Source organism: Suricata suricatta, chromosome 10 (assembly GCF_006229205.1).
Source record: "Suricata suricatta isolate VVHF042 chromosome 10, meerkat_22Aug2017_6uvM2_HiC, whole genome shotgun sequence".
Classification (NCBI taxonomy): Eukaryota; Metazoa; Chordata; class Mammalia; order Carnivora; family Herpestidae; genus Suricata; species Suricata suricatta.
The window spans coordinates 99,837,757-99,864,841 of record NC_043709.1 but is presented as its reverse complement, the minus strand read 5'-3'; the positions used below and the strand labels follow the sequence as shown (position 1 = coordinate 99,864,841).

At 43.4% G+C, this 27,085-nt stretch overlaps 1 protein-coding gene and 1 long non-coding RNA gene across 9 annotated transcripts in view; one reads left to right on the top strand and one right to left on the bottom strand.

The window, feature by feature from the left end:
• Positions 1 to 7,641: 7,641 nt before the first annotated feature.
• LOC115304169 lies at positions 7,642 to 19,425 on the bottom strand. 5 transcript variants are annotated; one of them, XR_003914328.1, is made up of 5 exons: positions 19,302 to 19,425; positions 17,379 to 17,445; positions 16,136 to 16,209; positions 11,336 to 11,631; positions 7,642 to 7,878 (listed from the first exon to the last, which is right to left on the bottom strand). It is a non-coding gene; the product is annotated as an uncharacterized LOC115304169 (long non-coding RNA). The 5 variants fall into 5 exon arrangements; XR_003914329.1 differs by lacking the exon at positions 19,302 to 19,425 and adding an exon at positions 18,436 to 18,862; XR_003914330.1 differs by lacking the exon at positions 19,302 to 19,425 and adding an exon at positions 18,190 to 18,364 and having other exon boundaries at positions 17,379 to 17,438.
• TIGAR (TP53 induced glycolysis regulatory phosphatase) overlaps positions 18,515 to 27,085 on the top strand; it is a 43,818-nt gene continuing 35,247 nt past the window's right edge. Inside the window, exons 1-2 of one of the 4 annotated variants that reach the window (XM_029954224.1) lie at positions 18,515 to 18,688; positions 26,670 to 26,707. In XM_029954224.1, coding sequence (XP_029810084.1) covers positions 18,657 to 18,688; positions 26,670 to 26,707 — 70 coding nt within the window. In that variant the 5' untranslated portion in view covers positions 18,515 to 18,656. The remainder of the gene's footprint in view (positions 18,689 to 26,669; positions 26,708 to 27,085) is intronic. The other 3 variants (XM_029954225.1, XM_029954226.1, XM_029954223.1) reach the window with 3 other exon arrangements.

Genomic DNA, 27,085 nt, shown 5'->3' with positions numbered 1-27,085 from the left:
AAAGAAAAAATCAGAACAGGGCTGCTTTGAAGAATTATTTTATACACAGATTCTGCCTTGTTTCGTAGTATGAGGGTTGAAGATGGAGAAAAATCTAAGGGTCTCTTATTTTTCATTTTATTGTGTTCAGTTTTTTATTATTATTTTTTTTTTTGCGCTGCTAAGAAGCTAAGATCATTCATCCTTATTCACATTAACAGTACCTAGCTGTAATGTTTCACAGAGTGTGCTGCTATTTTATAAACATTTTTATAATATATTATTTTACTGCTTAAATCCCAAGTCCTGAAGTAGATGGTTGAGATAGGAGTTCTTCGTACTGGAAAAGCCCTTCCATAGTTTATTTTCTTCTGGTAGCGTATTCATGGTTGGTTTTTTGTTTTGTTTTGTTTTGGGTTTTTTTTTTTTTTCATTTGGTTTTTTTTTTTTCTCTCTCTCTCTCTCTGATCACATTCTTCAAAGACAGAACATTCTTTACCTCAGGTTTACTGGACAAAATCAATAGCTACAAAAGAAAATGATTCACATTTTTGTTTTCATAATACCTCACAGCCGCATAGTTTCTGCTTGGGAGCCGTTAGTGTGGGGAAAGAAGTCGGAGAGGAGGCTGCAAGCCCCTCTCTGAGGAGGAGAGGGTGGTTTTGGCTCCTGGGTCTCACTCCCAGGACCTTTTCCAGTCATGAAGGTCATCAGGCTTCCATTTTGACTCCGGTATCCTCATCATGATGGAAAAAATACAAATGAACCAAGGGATTTCCCTTCCTCCCACCCCCCAAGGCAGATGTTCAGCACAAAACTTTATGCAGTGAACTAGGAAGTCATAATTTGCACTTAGGTACCAGGTATCTGGAGACAGATTGAAAAGAATTCCAGCAGGCTGTTTGGAGATCCTCTGTGGCCCCTTCGTAAAGCTCATCTTGAAAGCTTCCCCTCTAGCTTCCCCTTCCCTAACACGGACATCCCCAGTGCAGGGTAACCTCAGAGGCTTTTCTCGATCTGAGTCTGTGGGCATATGAATCTGCAGCACGCGGTACCTCGAGGCCTCCTTCTCCCCCACCGGTCTTGGACGGTGGCAGGCTGGTACCATGCAGAGCCAGCGCCTCTGCTGAGTGGCACTAAATGGTCTTCAGGTTTTAAGTTGCATTGGATTGGCATGACTGGGAAAATAGGTCAGATAAGTATTGAGTTGGTAGTAGAAGGGAGGTGGAGAGGCTGTGTCTCTACAGAAATGCCATTCCAGATGAGTCAGTCTCTCTTGAAGTATGTTTGGAAGGGTTCAGGATTTGGTGAGTTAGTATGACCCTAGAATTCTAGGGAGTTTCTGGTAGGGCAGTGGGTCATGAATTCTTAAGTTTTGGAGAGGAAAGCTGAGCAGCCAGTGTTTTTTCAAGAGCTCACTTTGCACACGACACTCTCTTGGGGTCCTGAGGAGTAACACGGAATGGAAGGATGCGTGGTCCCTAAAGTCCTTGGGAGTCGTGGAGATTAAAGAAAGCAAGGTTTGAAGTCACTTAACAGTGACTGTTTAAAGGTCAACCCCAAGCAGCAAATGAGCGAACCTGATGAATAGGGAAGGGAATCAGCCTACAGATTCTCCGTGTTGTCCCTTAACTTCCCTGGGTGCCACTGGGGCTTTCTGATCTTTTTCTCCTTGCCCTCAGGGCCTGGTGTGATGGGAGGTGTGGGGTGGCTGATGGGGAAGGTGCTAGGGTTGTGTGGCTTTTCTGCCTGCTCCTTCCTTGAAAAGAAGGAAGCCTGGGTTTGCTAAACTAGTTGATGCCCTCTCCTTAGATTTTGGTTTCCTTGGGAGGAGTTTTTATGTGAGGGAGTTTAGCTCTCCCTCACGGATTTTTTTCCTCTTTCTCACCTCCCACAAATGGGATTCAAAACCTATTCTGGTCTTTTTCTACTTTGTTGTCTATATGTTCTTCCTCCTCGGTTTTTGTTTTTTTGGGTTTTGTTTTTGTTTTGGGGAGGGTTGGTCATTACTATTTTTCTCCATCAGTGGGGGCTAAGTTGTTCCCCTAGCCTGCCAAATTTTATTCCCTCCCCTAGTTTGGCTAAATCTCCGGGGGGCAGGGGCAAAGTCCTAGTATGCCAAAAATATATGCTAAGCATAATTCAATTCCATGCAGGTTCCTAACAGCCAAGAAGCCCTGTAGAGTGGAAGCTGGGGACAGGTCCCTCAGTAGAATGTCTTCCCATGTTGAGAGCAAGGGGCTTGTCTTAGAGGAGGCTTTATTCTGGAACTGCCCTGGGACCCCACTGAAGAGTTCACCGTGTCTTAAAGCCAGATCCCCTTCGGTCTACATGCTCTGTACAAGAGGCTCTGTTGAGCTTCTTTTACCAGGCAGGTCAGGTATAGCAAGCCTCATGCTGCATCCCTTCGCCAGCAGGATGGGCTCCGGGGCAGCTGTAGCCTTCCGGCGGTCTGGCACCCTCGGGACCTTCCACACTGCCCCAGGAGCTTGGGGACGAGGTTGAAGAGCATTAGGCAGGATTGGATGACTTTCTCAAAGAGGGCGGGGGAATTTTCTCTCCATGGGCCACAGGGGGCAGGGCTGGGAGAAGAAATAGACTTGCACCTTATATCATGTAAATAATGATTTTCTAGTTCAAGAAGATAATATTGGTAGCGTGGGAATGGGAGGGAGGCATGGGGAGGAAGTCTGAGTAAGCCAGTTGGCTTCTAAGCCAAAAGGATTCCTCCTTGTTTATCTTTGAGACAGTCCAACCCTGAGTATAGCTTTAAAAGGGAAATTAGTGCTGAGACGGTAAAGTCCCCTTAAGCCAACAAACTGTAGCTATAGAATGAGCCTGGCTTCTAGTGGTCTGGGCTCAGAGCAGTTTTTAAGAGCCACTCATGCTGTCGTCCGTTTGTACAAAATAGGGCAGGAAGATTCGGGAGGGTGTTTATGACTTTCTCATACCACGTGGCTTTTCACGATTCTGGATTCTAAACAGCCCAGAGCAGTCCTTTCAGCCAGACGTTTGTGTGTCTCTGCTTTTAGACTTGGCTGGACTATCAGACCTGATTCTTGGCTCGGGTTTCAAGAAGCCATCGGCAACTGTATCCATGCGCACTGTAGCTGCAGCAGTCTTCCTCTGCCTGCAGCCTACTTTGGGGAAAAAAGTGCCTTACTTACTGTAGTCATTACAGTGTCCAATGTATTTTAACAGGTGCCTGTCCTTTTTTTAAAAAAAAGTTTTGTTTTGTTTTGTTTCTTTTAATTGGGTTTTGTTCTTACCATTGGCCAACACTTAAATCCCCCAGCAAATCACTGGGCCGTTGGATTTTTTCCATTATGTTCATTACCCTTGTACCATGTACCTCAGATCTCTTTCTCTCTCAGTTACAGTTTCTCGTCTTGGACTTCTTTTATTATTATTATAATTTTTTTGCTTTAAAATGAGTGTGATGCCATATTGAGTCCATGTTATTCTCTCACAATGTACTCTATAAGAGGTGTGGGTGCTTATTTTGGTCGGGATGCTAGCAAGTGCTAAAGTAGCATGATCAGTATAAACAAAAGGTTTTTTAGGAAGTGTGACAAAAAATGTTTTCTTGTTATGATGGTGACGTGGTATAGTCAGCTGCCTTTTAAGAGGTCCTGTCTGTTCAGTGTTAAGTGATTTTAAAAAATAATGGCCTGTTATTTTGACTAGCTTAAAGATGGATTTACAAATGGTTTTGGATGCAATTAGGTTATGCTATTTGGACAATAAACTCACCTTGACCTAAATTCTCCGGCCACTTTGACTTATTTATAGACCAGCAGTCCCCAGAATAGAACATATCTTTCTCATGTCAGAACTCTGGGGCAACAATTGGTAGTGGCATAAAACACAAATCTACACGCGCCTGTTATCACAGTACAAGCAATTGATGACCTTTTTTTCCCTTTTGGGGCTTCCGTGTAGCCATCTTACTTTTCCAAAGTGGGCAAGTCCCTGCTATCACGACTGGGCTTAGTCCCTGATGTTTGCAAGCTGTTCACTTTTGTTGAGGAGGTGCCAGAGGCCCTGGGTGCCATCTCCAGATTCTAGGGGGTATCTGGAGAATTCCACCGCTGTTGCTTTCTTGACTCCATTCTGCTACTCCTTCACGGCTCCCCACTGATTCCTGATCCCTTCTGTAACTCTCCCAGGAAGACTAGGCCATAGCTACCCGTAGGGGAGGGGAGGCAGAGCCTAGGAAGAGGGTGAGAGAGTCCACACTTTGAATTGCCAGGTCTGGTCCTCGCTGCTCCTGGATGGCAGCTCCTCAGACCAGATTCTGAGGGTAATGCAAAAGGCAATGGCTTCGTGGCCATTTTGCTGTTGCTATAAACACTCATGTTCTCTATAGAGCCCTGTCTCTTACAAAGTGATTGGAGACTCTTTTCCAGTTTAATTCTGACCTGAGTTGCAACTGGTTGTTGGGAAAGTCCAGATTAAGATATTGCCAGTTATTGTCCACCTACTCCACTTAACAGGATTTCTAATCTTACAAGGACCCTAGAAATTTCCCTTTGTCTCCATTCCTCCACTGATACTCCCCATTCTTGGAGACAAGCAAGGATAACTTGTTTCTTGGGTTTCTGCCTACTGGAGTCTGTAAGGCCTCTCAGGAGTTTCCAAGGACCCCGGTGGCCACTTCTAACCATCTTTGGAATTCTCCTCTTCAAGACCTGTTGTATAGCCAGGCGCCTCCGGCCCACCCCTCCCCCATCTGTTTGTTCTACAGTATGGGTGCCTGTCTGTTACCGGACAGCACCACTCCTTCCAAATGCCTTCCAGTAAACCACAGGGCTTCTCCCATTCAGAACTGTGGATGCCTAAGGGTGGGAAGGAGGAAGACAAGGCAGGCACTACATTCCACGCAGCTGGCTAGTGATCCACCTAAGGGCCCCTCTACAGGTTCTTCCAGAGCCATTCATCCTACACTTGAAAAATGTCTAACCTGACCTGAGACACAAATGCCCTTTCTGAAAGTGGAAGTTCGTGATGGAGTGAAGAACTAGAAATCCCAAGTCTTTTGTGCTCTGGTGAACTATTTTTGTATTTCTTAGGACTTTCCAAAGATCTGGAACTTTTATGTAGGACATGGAAGTAACACCAGAATAAAATGTTCCAACTGGCTTAGTAAGATTCTCAACACACTGTCATGAAGCGAGTACTCAAAGCTGAATGGGGGCACCTGGGTGGCTCAGTCAGATCTCACAGTAAGTGAGTTTGAGCCCCGTGTCGGGCTCTGTACTGACAGTTCAGAGCCTGGAACCTGTTTTTGGATTCTTGGTTTCCATCTCTCTGCCCACTCACCCCCCTGCCACCGGCTCGTGCTCTGTCTCTCTCAAAAATAAACATTAAAAACAACACCTGAATATTGCACCAGACTATTTCTCCCCTGCTCTTACAGCAGTAATGATGGCAAAAATGCTGGTGACGGTGAATGTGAAGGTCCAGCTTTTCCGAAGCCAACACGTGTGTGCAGGGCCCACACTGAGCCTTCACGGGAAGGCAGAAAAAGCCATGCCCTGCAGTTAAGGAGCTTTCAGTGGGGAAACCAGACACATGGCGGATAAGACTGCATGGAGCTCTAATGGCAAAGGCCAGGGCCTGGGGCGGGAACTGATGCACAAATGTGGGAGGGGACACTTTCTGAGATGGGACAGGTTTCCATTTGGTTTTTTTTTTTATATTTAAAAAATTTTTTAAATAATAGTTTATTGTCAAATTGGTTTCCATATAACACCCAGGGCTTCTCCCCACTAGTGCCCCCGCCTCCATGACCATCACCCCCTTCCCCCCTTCCCCCTCCCCCTTCAGCCCTCGGTTCGTTTTCAGTATTCAATAGGCTCTCATGATTTGTGTCCCTCTCTCTCCCCAACTTTCTTTCCCCCTTCCCCTCCCTATGGTCCTCTGTTAGGTTTCTCCTGTTAGACCTATGAGTGCAAACATGGTATCTGTCCTTCTCTGCCTGACTTATTTCACTCTGAGATGGGACAGGTTTCCTTAAACAAATGAGTTTTAGGAAAACACTTTTGGTAAGATTCAGTGTAGTCTGGAAACACTAGAAACAACAGTTTGACCTTTTCCAAAAAATAAAGGGATGGGAAGTGAATGAGTAATGCACATTAAAAAACAAAGGGAAAATATTCAAAAGGCTTAAGAACACATATAATGAATTTGAAACACCATAAACACAGACATTCTCCTGAAACAGGATGAACTTGGCAACGGACACTGATTTGGGAGTCCTATCTACCTGATTTCTCCTAGGCTTAAAGAACTAAGGCTGGCACTCTGGCCTCTGGGGGACCCCCCCAACACAAAGGAGGGGCAGAGTCTATTAGCTCTGACCTCAAGCTCAGTCCAGCAGAACTGGGTGTCCTGAAAAAACAGCAAGACAGAATTCCGCTGGCCCCTCTGACCCCACCTTAGTCTCCCACTGGAGCCTTGCATTTATGCTTATCCAAAACATGGCTTCCATTTCATTTGTGGTGAATTGCTTTGGCTCTGGTTTAATTGGTCACCCCATCCATGACTACCCTCTGGCCTTTGGAGGAGTCAACATACAGGTCTAAACACACAGTGCTTCCTGGAAAATCCACTAGGTGGCACTAATATCACAGATGGGAACAACTTAGAAACAAAGACACTTGTGTGGCCAGGTGTAGGATGACTGCCCAGAAGGAACCCCTCTCTCTGGCCACCAGAGGGACCAGCAGTTCCCTCACCTGCTTCTCTCTCAGTTACTCCTACTACGTTCTGACTCCATCTGGCAGGGGCTGGTGAGATTCAGGACTTCTGACTCTTTTCAGTGATTGGCAAACTGGCAGCCTGTAGACATATTTAGCTTGACTTTCACCCTCATTTAAATTGCCCTGGACTGGGGCGTCTGGGTGCCTCAGTCAGCTAAGCATCCAACTTCGGCTTAGGTCATGATCATAGGGTCTGTGGGTTCAGGCCCTGCATCAGGCTCTGTGCTGACAACTCAGGGCCTGGAGCCTGCTTCGGATTCTGTGTCTCCTCTTTCTCTGCCTGTCCATCACCTGCTCACATTCTCTCTCTCTCTCTCAAAAAAATAAATAAAACATTAAAAAAATTTTTTTAATTAAAAAAAATTGCCCTGGACTTACTTGCCAATGTAAGATGAGAGCTTTCATATAAAAGTTGGGATTTTTTTAAATGTTTTTTATTTATTTTTGAGAGACAGAGAGACAGCGCGAGCAGGGGAGGGTCAGAGAGAGAGACACAGAATCTGAAGACAGGCTCCAGGCTCTGAGCTAGCTGGCAGCACAGAGCCCGATGCAGGGCTCAAACCCATGGACTGCAAGATCATCACCTGAGCCAAAGTCAGACGCTTAACCAACTGAGCAACTACTCTTGCTAAATCCACTTCCTGGCAACCACAGGCCTGAGGGACAGTAAGGGCTGCAGCTGACAATGGTCTGATCCCTTTTCTGCCCCCAGAACCCACTGAGCCTGATTCACTCGTTGATGTTACTTGCCTATTCCCTGCTGTGTTTGTGTCTCTACAGCTAAAACGTGTCTGTCTTACCTCTCTTGCTATGATGTAGGACCCCTTAAGTCCCAGGTGGAACAGGCCTGGGATCGTTTGTCCACTTTGCTGCCCCAAATAAAGACCTGTACACCTCATGAGCCTTCATAATTGCCTTTCTCTCTTTATGGGTTTTTAGTTATCAAATAACCAGGGGCTGGGCCAGATTTTGAAAATCCTTTGAGACCCCTGTGCTCAGTTGACACTGAGGTCTGCAGGTGGGCCAGGTGGACAGGGTTCCAAATCAGCTTTTTCTGTTTGTTTTTGTAGTTTCTTTTCATTTTCGTGGTACCTCAGTGACCCTGTGAGAAGATGCACCGGTAAGATTTTTAGATCTGTAGAAAAAGGACAGGGGCTCAGTCAGAGAAGCATGCAACTCTTGATCTCGGGGTTGTGAGTTTGAGTCCCACATTGGGTGTGGGCATAAATAAATTTACTTGAATAAATTAATTTTTTTTAAAAGGAAAAGCACAAATATCATGGCTGTTTCAGTGACCCCATCCATTAAAACGATGACTTTTTATCCCCTCCTTTTACACGTGGGGCTCCTGGACACTGCTCCCTCCTTCAATAGACTATGCGTGGCTCTGGTCAGATGCCAGGCATCCTGCACCAAACACTTCATTCAACAGATGTTTCTTCAGCATCTGCTTTTCCAGGAACAACGTCCCTGCACTAATGGCAGAAAGTTACACAATGGCTGCTACTTGAGCGTGGTGGCAAAGAACACAGTGCTCTCAGGCTGCCTGCTCTGAAATCCCCATCGGTCCACCCATTAGCTTTGTAGCCTTGGGTACATCACTTATCCCCTCAGTGAGTCTGTTTTCTCCTCTGTGAAATGGGGTGAAATAATAACAGTACCTCCTGAATTAACTCACTGGAGCACTTCCACATGCCTGGCACACAGCCAGGCCTTGATGGATGGTAGCAGTCCCCAGGCTAAAGCAGCACGTGAGACAGGCACCTAATTCAGTCTTTTGAAAAATTAATTTCTGACAGGTACCAATTGCTTAGCTACTCAACACAGACAACATAGGCACTGAGATGACAGAGACCTTTTAGGTAACTGGCAGCTAATTGCTTTTCATGAGATTTTAAAAGAGCTTTTTGCCAGCATCCTATGTAACCCTAACAACACGCTATGCATCTGAAACTTCATTTTATAGCTAAGTGACTTGAGGGTCACACAGTTCACAGCATGGAATCAGAGTAAGATCAGAACCCAGATATGGCTCACTTAGATATCACATATCTCCTGCCACACTGGGCTGCTTGACTTATTTGTTTTTTGCTTACTGAGGATTGAACTGGGAGAGTGAGACTTTCCGCCAAGGTGGGTTGTTTGGATGATATCGCTTGTTGAAATCGCCAGATGGAATGTCACTTCAATGAAGACAAGGTCCAAGAAGAAAGAGAAGGGCCTAACAGTCTACGGAGAAGGTTTTGGTGGATTTGTACCCTGGAAGTAGCATTTTCTTTCCCAGCATTTTGGCTTGCTTCCTGGTTATTCTTCACAGAGATTCTGTTGAGGCTCCTCTCAGTACATGCGGTTTATAAAGGTGTGGCCACTGCGATTGCCAACCACAATCTGGAGCTCACAGGAGCAGGAGTGCAGTATTTTCCCCCTAAAACTAGTTCTGACCGGAAGACTCTGCCTCTTAGGCCATTCTGAGTGTGCTTTCTCTCTCCCCACATTTGCATTCTCTTTTGGGTTTGTCAGGGTGGGGTGGAGGGGCCAGGTGGAAGTGTGATCCTGAGGCCTCCAGTTCAAGCCTGCAGAGCCCCTTTGGGATCAATGACTTTGCATAAAGATGTAAGTACATTCTCAAAGTCTTGGTTGATATTTGTAGCCATTAAAAATAATTAAGTGTGTGAGCATTGGCCACTCCCTTGCAACCCTGTTATCCACTTACAATGAAAGCAAACCGTGGACTAAATTTTGCAGCACATCCATACAGACATTTAGCAGACACACAGAAGGCCCTAATGCTTCCCGCCTTCTGTCCCCCAGTGCTGTAACAGCACAGGGCTCTGTCTCTACCACTACCTTGCATGAAGGTTTCATTCCTCTAGGTAAATGTTCCAAAGGTGGGATTATCTTTATAGAATCAGCAAAAGGAACCAGAAAGCCTCCTGATCCTATGGCTGGGCAGCGGGCTGTTTAACATATGAGGTTCCATGGTACCGGGGACCCCTCACTCTGTTTATTGGGAGGTGAGGAGTGTCTCTGAGATGTCTTCAGTAAGCCAATATACTTATTTGGATTTCAGTGAGGCCCATAACTAACCTGCACTGTTGTAGCTGACAGTCTGTCAGCAATACAACCTCATTTCTGAAACTCAGGATACTAATTAAAGTGTCTGTTATCAATCAAGATTCAGATAACTGAAGTTCTTGTGGACTATGGGTCTCCTGATTAGGGGAGACCAGGGGCACCTGGGTGGCTCAGTCGGTTAAGTGTCTGACTCTTGATTTTGGCTCAAGTCGTGATCTCATGGTTTGTGGGTTTGAGCCACACATGAGGCTCTGCACTGAGAGCACGGAGCCTGCTTGGGATTCTCTATCTCCCTCTCTGTCTGCCCCTCCCTGCTCTCTCTCAAAAATAAATAGATGACCATTAAGCAAAAAAAAAAAAAAAAAAAAAAAAAGATACCTGTGGACCACCCCTAGATTGTACATTCTTGATTAGGATGTGCTATGAACTGAATGTCTGTGGTCCCCCCCACCCCAAATTCATATGCTGACTCTTAATCAGGTGGGGCCTTTGGGAGGTGATTGGGTCACGGATGAGATTAGAGCCCTTGAAAGAAGAAGCCAGAGGGCTTTCTAGCTCACTCTCCACCTCGCGAGGATCCAAGGAGAAGAGGGTGGTCTGCAGCCCAGAAGAGGGCTCTCACCAGAACCTGACTGGCAGCACCCAGCCCGGGACGTCCAGCCTCCAGAATGCTGAGAGAGAAATGCCTGCTGTTTAAGCCACCCTGTCAGTGTGTTCTGTGACAGCAGCTGGAGCCAACCAAGACAGATGCTTACCTCAATCACCCACACAGGCCACATATTCTGTAATGTTTAAAGACCGTTGCTAACACTGCAACTGGGCCTTTCTTAGTGACCTTTTTGCTACTTGGATATAAAAGAAATACTCTGCTGTTCTCACACAACGCTGGGGCTTGGAACCAAAAGATTATTGGGGGCTCTGTCTAGGCCACTGCACAGCCACCACTTCTCTGGGGGTCTCTTCCCCCAACCAGGGGAGCTCCTCCTGGGAAAGGAGCATGAAATCCTTTCCCCCAAGCCCCAAAACTTGTGTCATTTACAAAATCACATCACCATGGGGCTCCTGGGTGGCTCAGTCAGTTAAGCATGTGACTATGGCTCAGGTCACGGTTCATGAGTTCAAGCCCTGCACTGGGCTTGCTGCTATCATTGCAGAGCCCACTTCTGCCCCCGCCCCACTTACTCTCTCTCTTAAAAATAAATAAAAATAAATAAGAATTAAAGAATTAAAAATAATTTTAAAAATCACATCAGTAGTTTGTCCCTATTTCTCAGGGACCCACCAATATGGAGAATCTTTCTAGTTCAGGGTAGGGAGACTTCTCACATCCTTGTTTAAGTCTTTATTTATGTCAAGATTACTTTCATTATCCTCCAGGGGACAGATTCTTTGCCTAGGCTCTTCAATGTCACTTTCCCTTCCTTGAAAAAGGGGACACAGGATAAAGTACCAAAAAATACAGTAGACAAATACTGGAGGAAAAACACTGAGCACTGTTTCAAAAAATCACATCCTACCTGGGATGCAGGAGCTGGGAGAGGGCCCTGCAAGGGTCCTTGATGCTTTTAGGTCAGGGTCACCCAGCAGGGGAGGTGTTGAAGTAGTGGGAGAACTTGGGGCTTCTGCAGCTTTCCATTCATGGCTCAGTTCAATGAGCCTCTGGGCATCTTGGTTAATACTTTCTGGAAGGTCTTGATGCCTTAGATATTCTATAAGCAATCATTCAGGAGCACCTGGCTTGTTAAGTTGGAAGAGCGTGTGACTCTTGATCTCAGGGTCATGAGTTTGCACCCCATGTTGGACATAGAGATTACTAAAAATTAAAAAAATTAAGGGAAAAGAAAAAGCAATCTTAATATACATTTTCCACATATCTCTGTAAAACCAAAATGAAGACACTGTGGAAAATTTGCTTTGATATGACATTTTCTACTGCCTTACTTGCTTCATACTCTACATCTTTCCAGATACTAGGGCCAGGAGACCAAGATTTTAGGGTCCTAAGTCTTCTCTTTTTCTTAGCATTCTGTCCAGGCTGTGGCAAAACCAAGAGCCTTGGCCTTCCCACTCGCCACCTCCCTGACACTTCCTATCTGCCTGGAGCATTACTAACTGTACCATACATTTGAGGGTTTCATACAGACTGTCACATGTATTGTGATGGGGAGAGTCAGGGTGCTGTAGTGGAAAGAGTCTCACTTAAGCAAGATCTGCCTTTGAATCCCAGGGCTGCTGCTGTATGAGCTCTGAGACTGCTTGTTCTTTTGTAAAACAGGAGACCTCACTGGATTAAGAGGATTAATTGAGGCGGTCTATGTAAAGTGTACTACACAGGAAGAACAAGAATGGGCCAGTCCGATACATGCAACCACATCAATACAGTGTGAATTGTCTTTAAAGGTGTTATATATGCAAATTTTAATTTCCCCAAAGGACAGCGGTGGAGGGGGAATGTTGTTTTCTGTGGATCCTGGTGGAGGAAACTACTCTTGCTACCATAGCAGTGAAACTGTAAGCATTTATAACCTTCATTGTATCCACTCCATGCTGCTGCCATTCTTCCAAACAGCAATGAACTTGGGCTTGGAGAGAGTTCTTTTCCCCACTAAGTGACAAGCTCAAAGGCAAGGCATGAAAAGGGATTAGTGGATACATGTATTCAAATAAAGGGGAGTTCCACAGAAGCACGTCAGGCTGAGAAGGCATCCTTCGACTGTCCATCAGTAGAAAAGCTATTTGACTGACAGATATGATTTTTTTGGAATGGGCAATAATGGAGAACTATGGGTGACAGATGTCAGATGCTGGCAGAGCGGCTGCCAAAACAAATGTCCCTCCACCTTCAGGCATCAAGCTGATGGAGGACTGGGCACAGTTGGACTGGCAGCCCCTTCTCGCTCGGATCATCGGTCACATTATTATTTCTCAGTCGCTGGACAAAGCAGATGGTTTACCATGTATTTGTGATTTTGTGCTGGCCTAGAAATTCTGTTTTTCCATCAGGGTACAGCATGTAATCAATTATGACAGTGGGTGGTGCAAGAAAATCCCTGCCAGTAAAAGTCCAAGACTTTCTCTTTTAATAAATTTGCATAAACCAGCGTAATTTCCAACTTGAAAGTAATAGTGGGACAAAGCAAAGTAGTGTTGTTAGTGTGTAATTGCAAAACCACAGTTCTCAGTTGGTCTTGGAGCCTCTCAGCTTGTACTGAGATCTGATGTCAGTTTTGTCTGTCCATTTTTAGTCTTAAAGTTTTCTGGTCTTGAAGGACTTTATCATAAAATCATAAAGTGACACAATCAGAGCCAAAGTCTGTGAAAGTAAACAGAACAAATACCAAGAAGGCACATACCCATCAACTCAGATTTCTTTTTGAGTATTGAGCTCTACTCTATTAAATGGTAATAATACTAAGCTGGCTTGCCTTAGCATGTGAGTGGCTATGGAAAGAGAACAATATATACATTCTCCCCTCTACCCTCTGAATAATTTTTTTGTGAAAGACCTCTCACATATATTTTTGGAAAAAATCCTTTAGTAATAAAACAGCACAAGCATTTTTAACATTACAAATATTGCCCAGAGAAAACTTTGACACAAATAACATGTTTCTTCTTTTTTTTTAAATGCCTGTATTTTTTCTTATAAAATCAGGCTCACAGTGAATAGAGTTCTAGCTTGCCCTTTGTTTTCTCCCATTTATTCACCCATCAGGGGAATGTTACCATATTATTAGATGTTTTTTAGGAATATGACTTCCAATGATGGCAAATATTGAGTGAGTTCCTAATTTGTGTCTGGCACTGTTCTAAGCACTGAAGACATGAAAAAGAACACGATAGTCCCTAGCCTCAAGGAATTTATATTTTAGCAGAGACAGGTGACAAACCTGTATAAAGAGTAAATAAGAGACATAGTTTCAGATAAAATAGCATAAGAGATGGTGACTGGCAGACTACTTTGCTGGAGGGAAGCCCTCTTGATGAGGTGACTTGAGTAAGGATCGGAAAGCTGAGAAAGAAAGAACCACTCAAGTGTCTTGGGAAAGAGCTTTATAAGCAGAAGGAACAAAAAATGCAAAGACCTTGAGACAGGAGTGGGCATGTCATGGTCTAGGAACCGAGAGAAGCATTATAGCTGGGGCTCCGTGAGAAGGGGGAGTGAACCGAGAAATGAGTCTAGAGATCTAGAGGGGGCCCAAGTCACCTTGGCCTTGTGAGAGTTGGGTAAGGAGGTGGGACTTTATTCTAGTGGCAGTAAGACTCCCTTAGAGAACTTTCCAGCAAGGGGCTGGCACGATGTGATTATAAAGACATCACTTTGGCAGCTGAGAAGGAGATGGTGTATGGTATACAAGAGCACCGGCAGCAGAGCTTTTTAACAGGCCCTCACAGTCATCCAGACAAGACCCAGTGAAGCTCAGGACAGGGTGTAGTAAGTTCCTGAATTGTGATGACGAGGGAAGAGTGACCGACTCAACATGTAACTTGGTGATAAAGCCCTCAGAAGAGTTTTTTTTTTTTAAGTTTTAGATTTATGTATTGACTTATGAAGATTTGAACAACACAATAAATAAACCCGATTAGACAAAGAACTGCATCCAATAATGAGTGAACCCACATTCTTTCTGAGCACACATAAGACATTTGTACAAAACTCCCATGGACTACTTGACAAAATGAGTCTCCACAAATTTCAAAGACATGTATCTTCAAAGATCTTGGAAGTACTGTAGATCTAAGTCTATAACTTTTAGTCTTAATCTCAGGATAAGGAAAAAAAACTTATAAATGAAAAGAATAGAAATTTCACTGACTCCTATTAACCAGCAGGCCAGCATTTGGTACCAGTGTAATTAATTTCACCCTTAATGCAATTGTTGAAAGTATGTAAGTGCCGGGGAAACTGATGCCAACCCATGCTCTCTTTCCTCCCCGATCCCATATTCTGAGTAGATCAAGCCTTTTCACACTTGGCACATCTTCGGTGAAGACTGTTATTAAATTGTTATTTGAAAACATGACTAAAAGTCCAGCACTCCCTGCATTACAGAGTCTACAGGAATTTGTGGTGAATTTGAGGGGGAGTGTTAGGTTAAGGTGAAGAATCAAGGATTGCATGGACAACTGATTATTGCCATGAGATGAGAAAAACTTGAGGAGTGAGCAGTCTTAGGAGGTAAACATTAAAGATGCTGTGTGGACAAAGTTAGCCCAAGAGGCCCATTTGAGATCCAAGTGAAGATGCTGGGTGGGTAACTGGACTAATGTAGGCAGAGATTGGGGAAACTTGTAGGCTGAAAATATAAATAACATCTATACACTGGATAGGATCACCTAGGAGACTGCATAGTTGAAGAAAAAAAGAGCGCTAAGGGCAGAATTCTGCGATACACCAACACGCACAGTATTTATGGCATTGTCTGCTTGTAGCATTTGTATGTTCCTCACATTTCCCATCATATTTGCAGTTAAATAGGGCCATGTCAATAGCTCTGAACAATGCATGGAAGAAACATCTAGAACTGGTTCAAGACCTTCAGTTTTTCTCCTCTTCTGCCCCAGGAATCATGAATCTATGTGTTGAAACTGATGTCTGTCAGCCATAATCCCTGAGTGACTATGTGGAACAAAGCCCCTTCCTGATCCATGTTAGACATGTTACATGACAGAGAAACTATTGTTATGTGTTAAGCCATGGCAAACTTCAGGGTTAATTTGTTACCTCAGCGTACCTTGGCCCATCCTAATTCAGAATTCTGTCATATGCCATACTATAACAAAGCACTATTCTTCCTTAAAAAAGGAGGGGGGGGGCATCTGCAATTTGACAGGTTTCCAATAAAAGTATATCAGTGGTTATTTCAAACTTTTAGCTAAACAAAGTTTAAACAAACTCCCTGTTCATTTAGAAGCTAAGGAGCAATTCCAGATCTGTTGAGTGAATAATGCAAGATTATGTCCATTCTTTCCCAGACCCTCATCTCTCAACTGTTTTCTTTTTCTGATTCTTAAAGTTTATGAAACATTCTTTTTATGCACATTTCTTGGAAAATTCTTTATGTTAATATTGGTGCTTTATAATTTTCTAAATTTCTCCTAAATTAATACTCTCCCATTGTATCAGCTAATTTTTTAGATGCATGATTCATTTGACAAATTGATCATAACAAATATACCACACTCATTCATTTAACAAACTTTAATTCAGTCCCTGCTGTGTTTTAAATATTTTGATAGGAGCCAGGGAGATAAAGAAACACAGTTAGTAGTTACCTTCAGATTTATAGTTTTGATACCACCTGGAGCATACTTACTGGGGGTCAAACTCAGTTTTGAGATCTTGATGGATGGGAAATTAGTTAGCCTCTATATCCCTTAATTTCTTCATCTGTAAAATAAAAATAATGATACCTTGCAGAGTTATTTCGAGTGTTAAGTGAAGTAAAGTGGAAAGCTGTTTTTAGTCAAGCTTTAGAAATGTGCTCAGACTACCTTACGGGGAAAGAAGTTTTATTGTAAAAATAGAACCTTCAAAGTGTCTGGTATTATGGCAAGCTGCAGGCTAGGGACCAGGCAGTTTCTGCATTACACACTTGTGTCTGCCTCTATCTGTGTGTTCACTATTTTCTTCCATTACCTTGCCTGTTCTTACTCCCTGCTCTGTAAATCTGTTCTCAAGTCTGCATGCTCCCTTATAGCTTGATCTTACGGTTTCTCTCCATGCTTTCTTTCTCTTTAGCCCTCACATATAACGACCTAAGTGATTTCCTTTCTCTAGTTCAAACTTCCAGGAGAATCTGTTGGACTGCTTCATCCTTTCAGGCATTCATAACATTTATATGAACTATCCACTATGGGTAGGCAGTGTACCCCCATGGTAATTTGGGCTCTCTTTTAGAACTTGCTGAATTATCCCTCCTCTCCCATTCTAAAAATGCTTGTTTCTCTGGGGGGTTGTTAGGGATGCTGAAATTGTCCCCCACCCCCAATCCTCCAAATCAGAAACTTCATTTTAAGAAGGTCCCCAGGTGATTTGTATGCCCATTCAAGTTTGAGAAGCACTGCCTTAAAGTTCTAGTTCTCAAAGCTGGCTGCACAGTGGAAACACCTAGAGATTAAAAAAAAAAATACTGATGCCTGGATCCTTCCTGCAGAAATTCAGATTTAATTTTCTGGGGTGCAGCATTCAAAAGTGCTAGGTGATTCCAATACGCAGGTAGGTTTGAGAATCTCTGAACCAGTCTTGTGTCACCACTGACCATCTGTAAGCCTAGGATAACTGCTTAGTTTCTCTCTAGGCCAGATTCCTTGTATCTGAAGTGAAGATACCCATGTCTACCTCAGTGTTGTTCTGAGGGCCAAATGTGATCACACATGGGAAACTTTTGAAATGTGTGCCTATAAATCCCATGTATCACTTAAGTTCTCTAAACCCATCTTCTCATATATAATTGGGAGAAATGCATTATCATGTAGGAGAGGTAACAATGCATGGAAAACAATGTAAAAGTAAATATTAAGCTTGGTCATTGTAAAGCTAACATGAGTAAGCTTTACCTGTTATCCCATTTAACTTATCACGTAATTGAGAGCGAGGTTAAGTAACTCTCTCAAGACCTGAAAGCTGTAAAAGAAACATTATTCACCAGATGCTCTTTAAAAATGACAGGGGAGGGGGCCCCTGGGTGGCTCAACTGGTTTAGTGTCCAACTTCAGCTCAGGTCATGATCTCACAGTTGATGAGTTCAACTGCCACGTCAGACTCTGTGCTGACAGCTCAGAGCCTGGAGCCTGCTTCATGGATTCTGTCTCCCCCTCTCTCTGCTCCTCCCCAGCTCATACTCTTATCTCTCTCTCAAAAATAAATAACACATTAAAAATTTTTTAAATGGAAAAAAAAAAAAAGGACCAGGGAAACATAAGACCGTTTTAACTGGGGGTCAAGACCATTGCAATGTGGTAGAGAACCTGAATTCAACACGACGTACAACAGGGACCAATAAGGGTTTATAGCCAGGGGTCAGGGCAGGGAGGGAATGGAAACTTACTAAAGAGGAAGTTGGTTAGCCATCAAGGTTGAGAGGAAGGAAGAGCTCCATTAAATAACAAGGGTGGAGGAAGAGGAGCTAGGTTAGATTCTAAAGGTGAGGTAAACTAGCTTCGCAGGAGTCTTTGGTAACACCGGGCTCAGCAGGCCAAGAATGAGGCCTACTCTAGAATAGCGCTCAAAAAAATCTGACTCAAGTTTGCTGCAGGAGTGCGTCTGTCGAGGCGCAGGCGGGGAGAGAAACTCGGTGGGTCTAACACCGCAGGCCTTGCTGATCCTACAGCCCCAATGTTATGGGTTAATAGTAAAAATTAGTACGACCCAAAGTATCTGGCACCCCGAAAGTAAGACTATTAGCTGCATTCCAGCTTCAAATGAAATCAACTCCACGTCCGTGCGCTGGCTCACTCCTCTTTCCGGAGTCTCCGTGATCCAAACTTGCCCGGGCAAGAACTGCCGCCACTGCGGACTCCGGGGCGGACCCCGCACGCACCTGCCGCGCGCCAATCACAGGCCTGCGCGCTGGGGCGCAAGCGCCACTGTCCTGGGCGGGGCCTCGTTGCTTACCAGTCTCCGTCGCCCTGTCGGCCTCTCGCCTCCCTGACTGGCCTTCCGGGAATGACGTAGATGGCCGCCTCGGCCTATGGCGGCGGAGCCGGCCGGCCGGCTGAGCTTGGCGGAAGTGGTGTGGGCGAGGTGTCCCGCAGTGCGGCGAAGCCTCGCGCCGGAGGGTGCTGGTCGCGCGAGCCGGACTGGGGCTACCACTTCTCCTTTCGGGAGCCAGGAAAATGACACGCTTCGCGCTGACCGTTGTCCGGCAGTGAGTATTGCTGTCGCAGGGTGCCCTTGTCGCTTTCTCGTCAGGGAGTTGTTGAGGAGTGGGTGAGGAGTCCGTTTACCTGTCACCCTTCCTCTTCCCTGCTTGCCCCTCGGAGGATTGGACCCCTCTTCCCTCGGCGTTCCTGAGCCAGGAAGGCGGGCGCTAAATTATCTGGAGTCCCGCGTTACAGATGGGCACACTGAGGTCTGGAGGAGTAAACGGTCGAGGTTCGCAGGCACTTGGCGGAGTTAAAGCCGAAGAAAGCCAGCCTTGGCTCCGGACTTCTCTGTGCGCCACTGATTGCTCCCCCAACGGATTCTAAAGAATTTGCGGGATAGCTCGTCCCCGGCCCGTATTTGTGTGCCGGCTGCCTTCCGCTGCTCTCTCTCCCGTCTGTTCCGTGTCTTCCCCCCACTCCCCGCCCCCTTCGCCGCTCGCCAGGGCACCGCAGGCATAGACCTGAGATTTAGTTCTTCTCACCAGAGATCACCCTGCTGGCGGAGGAAGCGGCCGAGGCCCTCGTCTCTGCCGGCCGCGTCCCCTCCCCAACAAATATTTCCATCATAACGTTCCAGGGTGGAGCCAAAGGCTGTTATGTTTTCATGTCTCTTACCTTTTTCCTTCTTAAAGCTTACTTGCCGACTGTTAATGTTAAGTGCAGTTCAGGGCGGTTAAGAGATTTTTCAGGCAGGATAGACCTATGTTAGAATCCCGGCTCTGGGGCGCCTGGGGGGCTCAGTCGGTTAAGCCTGCGGCTTCGGCTCAAGTCAGATCTCACGTTCGTGGGTTCGAGCCCCGCGTCAGGCTCTGTGCTGACAGCTAGCTCAGAGCCTGGAGCCTGTTCTGGTTCTGTGTCTCCTTCTCTCTCTGCCCCTCCCCCTCTCATGCTCTGTCTCTCTCAGTATCAAAAAAAAATAAAAATAAATAAATAATTAAAAAAAAAAGAATCCCGGCTCTGGTTAGGAGGAACCTTGTAACCTGGGCTTCCGTAAATAGATGTAATCTTGACCACCTCAGTTCGTTGACACGTAAAATGGGGGTAGTGATACGAGCTGCCTCACTGGTGTGAGGCAGTGTATAGCGCACCCGAGGGGAGGGGAAGAAATGTGTCTCAAGAATTAAATAACTTCCAATTCTGTAAGAGCATCTGTAGTAAAAATGTAGTTAGTCCTCAGGATGTATAGTTTTATGTATAGTTTTATCAGACCCGCATTTTGAATAGGTGCTAGGTGCCTATGGACTGGGTTAGACAGATAAATAAGATATCGTTTTTGACTTCCAGAGTTCACAAGGAACACTAATAGGACTTAACCTTGTCGAGCTGACTTTAACTGGTATCTTTTTTTTTTTTAAATCCTGTTCTTCCTTTATGGGAGGATGATCTTGGGAATCATCAGAATTATCCCTGTAGGACTCACAGGATTTTGATGACTAAACTAGAAATCGAGTTCCTCTCTGTCTTTTCTCACCCACCCCTCCATTTTATAGAATGCTTTATGGCCATTTAATGACCTACTTAAGGTCATATGTAGCTCATTGGTAGCAGAGCAGGAAGTAGAGCCCTGGTTTTTGCAGTGTTTGAGCACTTTCTGGATGCCTTGTTGACTGTGCCAGCACTGTCTGACATATAATTGAAGTTCACAAGTTGCAGGAAATCAGGATTGAACCATCCCTTGATAGTAAGGTGATCTCTGTTTAGATTCGTATGGACAATAGATATATGAATTTGGATTTTGTCTCCTGTCTTTTTTTCTTTTAATTAAAAAAATTTTTTTTAATGTTTATTTTTGAGAGGGAGAGACAGAGTGTGAGCAGGGGAGGGGCAGAGAGAGAGGAAGACACAGAGTCCAAAGCAGGCTCCAGGCTCTGAGCTGTCCGCACAGAGCCCGTGACAGGGTTGGGGGTTGGGGGGGGGTACTCAACTCACAGATGGAGAGATTGTGACCTGAGCCGAAGTCAGATGATTAACCAACTGAGCCACCCAGGTGCCCCTTGTTTCCTCTGTGCTTCTTAAAAAAGGGCTTGATTTAAAAAAACTGATTCCTTATAGAAATCCTTTGAGGAATCAATATAAAAATGAGTCTTTATACAGTATTATGTACCAGGCACTGTTGTAATTAAGTTCTGACAACAGTCCAGTGAAGTGAGGACTGCTTCTCAGTTTGCAGGTGAGAAAACAGATGCAGAGGTCCAGTAACTTGATGGAAGTCATGTGGCTGGTTGGGGTGGTGGGATTGAACCAAAGGAGCTTGACTCTGTGGCCCAGCCCACCCTCTCAATCACCGTACTCTGCCTCCTATTTTATGGAGTTAAAACCTAGTGTTTGTAGATGGCTTGAATATCACCAGCCATTTTAGTGGCTGCTTTTTATCTGCCAATATAATTGTGAAGAGTGTTAAGAATAGTTTGCTTTGTTGTTTTATTCGTGGGAAAGTGGAGTTACAGTGTTGAAATAATTGACAGTATTACGGTTAGCTGCTCTCCTGCCTGAATCATCCCTTTTTCCCCTTGCGAGTTCTCCAAGCTAAGAATTAATTAATGACGCTTTCAGAAAAAGAAACGATTGCAACTTGATTAATAATCACCATAGTTAAATATAATGACTCTTACTGGACTCCACCTGTTTGGGTCATTTAGCATACTATTGGGAATGCCGCTTGACTTTTCTAGTATCTGATTCTGTATAACTAAGATAGAAAAATGCTTTGAAACTGATAGCATGACCCGTGTTTTTAAAGAGATGGATAATTTTAGTGAACGGTGCCTCTTCAGATAATGCAAGAAAGCTTTTAAAGTGCCGTTTCTGTAAGTTCAACCAAACCCTTTTTGAATCTTGTGCTGCTACTCCCTGTGCGTCTTCATCACACTTGTGCTCACAAGTATCATTTTGGGATAGAATAGCCAAGATTTCAAACTTCAAGTCTTTTAATATTATTAAACTCTAACTTCTTCTGATCTTCTAGCATAGCGTTGTTGAAAACCCCGATATATGTAGATTGGGACATCTGTCACCTGCACAACCCATTGAAGGCACTAGTTCCCTTGAAATATTGTTCGTGTCTGTTTGCAGTTAGTTGCCTGCAAAACCATCCTGTTTCACTTCTATTTTTAACAAGCTCCTAAAACTTAAAAAATTTTACTAACTTCATTTAATTTGCTTTTAATGACTTAAAGATGATAAATTGGTAGAGTTAATGATAGCAAAACTGATTTGCTTTTCTTACGCTACCTCTGTTGGCATTTACTTTTTGTGGAATGCCAATAATTGTTCTGGTCATAAATAAAGCAAGCACAAGAAGTTTTAGGTCACCCGTGAATTTTTATAAAGATACATGTAATTGTTACGTTACTGTGATATTTATCTTCTGAGAATAGGATTGATCAATTGGGAGAGCATTTGCAACTAGGACTAACTTATATATAAACAAAAACATAGCATGAGTTGGGTGTGTTACATTCCCCCCGCCCCGGACTGTCTAGTGAAAGTTTCCATGTTAGTAGCCCTCGAAATCTTCTGTATTTTCAAATGAATTAATTAGTAGAGAGGAATTAGGATAAAGCTGTATTCGTGATTAAATATCAGTTGAGGCTTTGCATTTCTGTGTATACTAAAGCATATCTATTTTGAAAACATGCCCCAAATCTGTACTAATTTCTCATGATTTGCCTTGGTCTTGTAGCAAATAGTACTTTGGTATTGAATTTGTATTCTTTAAAAGAATATGATTGGGAAATCAAGCTTTCTAAATGACTTCTAAAGAAATGCCATAGATATAAACCAGAACTAACAACATAAACTAACTTTTAAAGTGAAGAATGGTGTAATAACCTACAAAATAAATGATGCATATTTGTAGGGCCTATAAAATGGCTGGTCATAAGACTTAGCTTCTTGGCATAAGCATTTGGATTCTTGCAGAGTCGACTGTTCTGTGTTGGAAATGGATCACACTGCAGATTTTGAAAATGAGTAGTGTTATTCGTGACTCTTTCAAAATACATTCCTCTGACCTTTCAGCTCCTTTCACCTTCTCTGCTATCATAAGCCAAGCTTTGGTTATGGGAAGTAGATTAGTAGTAAAACTATTTTAGCTACCTACTTTTCTTTCCCACTCCCAAAACAGACTTTAAACAGTTGCCTTAAGGATTTATACAAACCTCTTGATAAAGCTGATAAAAGTTGTAAAATTAGATACTTATGAAAGTTTTTGGAAAAAATTTTCTTTCTAGATTCCTGCTCTGCCTGCTTCAGATTTTCTCTCCTTCTCTCTCTTTCTCTCCCCCTCTGTCTGCTTCTCCCCTGCTCATGCTCTCTTTCCCCTCTCTCTGCCCCTTCTCTGCTCATGTTCTCTCTTTCTCTCAAATAAATAAAATTTTTTTTAAATAGCAGCTTTGCATTATCATCCTGGATACTCTTTATCTGTCTCTATGGTAGAGATTAATATCCTCTTTCACATCAATTTCATATAATTCCGAATGAATTTTGGAGTAAAAGACCTATTTTATTAATGTTAACCACAACAATGATAATAATGGCAAATCAGTGGCAAATAGTTTTGAAAATCTTCATATATTTGTCGTACACTTTTTCAAAAGTTACATCCACATATTTAGAAATCAGAACAGTTCTCCTGAGTCTTACCTATTCTCTCACCCCTTAGGTGGTCGACCACATTTATTAGTTTCTTATATATCTTTTCAGTGTTTGTGTGTGAGTGAGCACATGCGCACGCAGGGCCGAGTGTTTATTTCCCACCTTTCTAAAAAGATAGCATTCTTTTTAGATTATCCTGCACTTTGCTTTTGCTCCTTAATGTATTTTGGTGCTCTTTCCATACCTTTACATAAATCATTCTCTTTTTAGGGGACAGTTACATAGTATTCCAATATGTAGATACGCCACCCTTTATTAATGAAACCAGTTCTCTGGTAATGGATATTTAGGTTATTTTCCAGCTTTTGCTATTAGAAAAAAATATTGTGGCAGATATTGTTGTAAATAAGGTTGGATGCAAGTATTCCCAGTATTATGGTTGCTGTATCAAAGGGCAAACGTTTATTATTTTGATGATATTTCCAGATGACCTTCCATCAGCAGAGTACGCACACTGAGGTTCTGTTACTTCCCTGGGTTTTCTCCAGGCTGTGCGTTGGTTAGTGCGACCCAACCTCTGGTTGTGCTTTTAAGGATCTGGAGTCCGTTTAGACGCACAACTAAAAAGGTGAATTAGCAGACAGATGGTAACTCACAGTAGTGGGGCTGGGTGCTATGGGAGTATGGCCTGGGGGTATTTAAATGGGCTAGGTAGGTAGGGAATGGTGCCAGGGAGGGAATGCTTCCTCACAGAGCTGGCCGACTCGGTTGGGTTTTAAAGACTGAGAACATAATTGGTCAGGTCCAGAGTCTCTGTTTTAATAATCTCTCCAGGGGATTCAGATGCACTCTCAAGTTTGAGAACCACTGTTTGAGCAGAAGTTGGCAGACAGGTATTTCTGTAAACAAGGGACAAGGCAGAGGCCCTGGGTTTGTGATTCTAAGGTCTGATGGAGTTCCTTTCTAGGTCTGTGTAAGTCAATCCCACATGAAGGCTTTTGTTTTGTTTTTTTTTTAAACGAATGCTTTATTTAAAACAAAGCAGGGGTGATGAGCCTTCCCAGGAATCAGGGAAATACAAATTCAGGTAAAACTGAGATGAACTATTCTGGTGCCAAATTGGCACAAATGGGAAACTCTGACATTACTAAATGTTGGAGAGGACGCAGAACACTGCTGAGGAATGTAAATTGCTGTGACCACTTTGGTATTAGCTAATAAAGCTAAATGTTTGCATACTCTGTGGCTCAGCAGTTCTGGTGCTAGGCCTAGGTCACTGGCTATAGCTTAGCAAACTTTTAATTAAGGGGTAGGAGGTAGTTTAGGCTTTACAAGCCATGCACTCTGTCTGGACTGCTCAGTGCCGTTATTATAGTGTGAAAGTAGCCATAAACAATATATAAACAAGTGGATGTGACTGTATTCCAGTACAGGTCTACTAAAGAAAGAGTTGTGTGGCAGTCTTTGAGTGGTTCTCAAACATGAATATGGATCGGAATCACCTGGTGGACACAGAGTAACTGGGCCACAACCTCTGAACTTTATTCAGGATTCTGAGGTGGGGCCTGAGAATTTGTATTTCCAGAAGTCCGCAGGCAACGTCAGTGATGCTGGTTCAGAGGCCACACCTGGTGAACTGCTGCCCTAGGGAATCTGATGTGCTCTGTACAAACATATTCATAGCTGCTTAGCTCTGAACTGGAAACAATGTAAATATCAACAATAGAACATATAAGTACACTGTGGGAAATTCTTAAGAGTATTACACAGTAATGAGAATGTAAGGAGTCTGCCACTCTCCACAACACTGATGTATCTCCCAAACAATGTTGAGGAATGGAAGCAACACAGGACTGAATACAGCAAGAAGCAACTCATTATAAAGTTCAACAACAGGCAAGCTAATCCTATGCTGTACTTGGGTGGGAATGCTATGAGGAAAGGCAAAGCAAATGAACATCTAAATGTCCTGGTAGTGGATCCACTGGGGGTGGGAGGACATTGTGATTGGAAAGAGACCGGGTCTGGGAGGCTGGCAGTGGTGATCTGTTAACTTGGGTAGGGTCACCAGGGTGTTGACTTTGTGGTATATTATTTGTTTACATTGTTTATTTCATAAATTTTACAAGATTTTAAATGCCTTAAGTTGAATCTTTGATTTCTGTATAGCTCTGTCCAAAGATGACCTATAAACAGAACTATTGAGTGCTTACTAGAAGTTGAGCAGTGTTTAAACACATCACCTATATTCACTCAGTTACCCCTAGAGTCTTGTGAAATGGGGGCTATTATCATCCCCATTTTACAGACAAACAACAGAGGCACTCAAGCTTAACCGAGTTCCTAAATAGTCAAAGCAGTTTTGATCCTAAGCTGCTGTAGGGCAATGAAGTTTACTTTAAGGGATTTTTATCTCTCGTTGACATAGAAGTATATAAATATGGGATAGACATTTGATACCAAATGAGGAAACAACTTGATCTGAAGAAATCTGTTTATTATTTTTACGTACCATTGCCAATTGTGTGTCCAGTGCCCACACAGAACAAGCCAGCTCCTTTTCCTCTGGACAGCCCCTGGTCCTTCGCATCTCTGTTTTCCGGTGCCTGGCACTGTACTTAGCACGTAAAAAGACCTCAAAGAATTTTCAACTCCATTTTTGATAGCTTTTCAGGTATTGCTTTTCTTGTTGTCTGGTCTTGCCCGGATAGCCACCCCACCACCACCACATTCTTTTTCCCCTCCAGCCTCAGTTGATGGTTATTTTGTGACAAAGTTTCCAGTCCTTTACTCTTATGGTTGCTTCAAGATTGGTTTGGTTTGGTTTTTTAATTCTTAAAAGCATAGTGCCCAAACCTCCGATTTTCAGTGTGGTCCCCAAGAATAGTTGTCAGCACGACACAGATGACAAGCTGGCGATCTAGGAGCCAGGAGAAGCCGGGCGCTTCGTTCTCACCACATTCACGCTCCCTTGCACTTCCTCAGTCCAGCAACAAACCAGCTCTCGTGGTTTCCGCCTGCTGCTTGTGAAAGGAATTTTAGTCAACATACTTGTTTTAACAAGATTCTTTAATAAAAATTATATATATATTTTAATAGAATATTCTACTTACAGTCTACTTATGGTTGATTGATGATTTATACATTTTAATTTGGGGCAGTAGGAAATTCTTAGCCTAAATCAACTAAGTGCATTAGAGTAGACACTTGTAAATATCAATTTAGAACAAATTTTATGTTTACAGGTTAGATTGTAAAGTATGCTACAAGGTTCATATGCTCCCTTTGTGAATATTATTACCTTTCATTGATGATTTTTTTTTTCTCATTTCAAAAATAACCTCTTTGGTAATAAAAGTTTTTCTTTTCCCCCACTCTCTCTTATAGTGGAGAAACAAGATTTAACAAGGAGAAAATAATTCAAGGTTAGTATACTTTATTTTAGCTGTGTCCTCTAGTGTTAATGTGATATGTAAGCAAATCAGAGTTGGAAGGGGAGGGGGACTGGGGACAGCTCTGTATTCTGAGCAGTATTAAAGAATTAAAGTGTCATAATCACAAGAATACGATCAGAGCAGACGGTAACCATGAGGAATAAGTCTCTTTAAGGGAACTGGATGTAAAGAACAGGATTCCAAGTTGTTTATGGTAGCTTCAAAGTGGCCTAGTCAGCTGATTAAAGAGTTATGTTGGGTCTAGTGGTCTTAGAGTGTAACTGCTATGATTTAAAATGATTTCATATTTGGAAACATGAAGTTTGCTGGCGAGTGTTAATGGTATTCTTCTGCTAAGGTGGTTATATT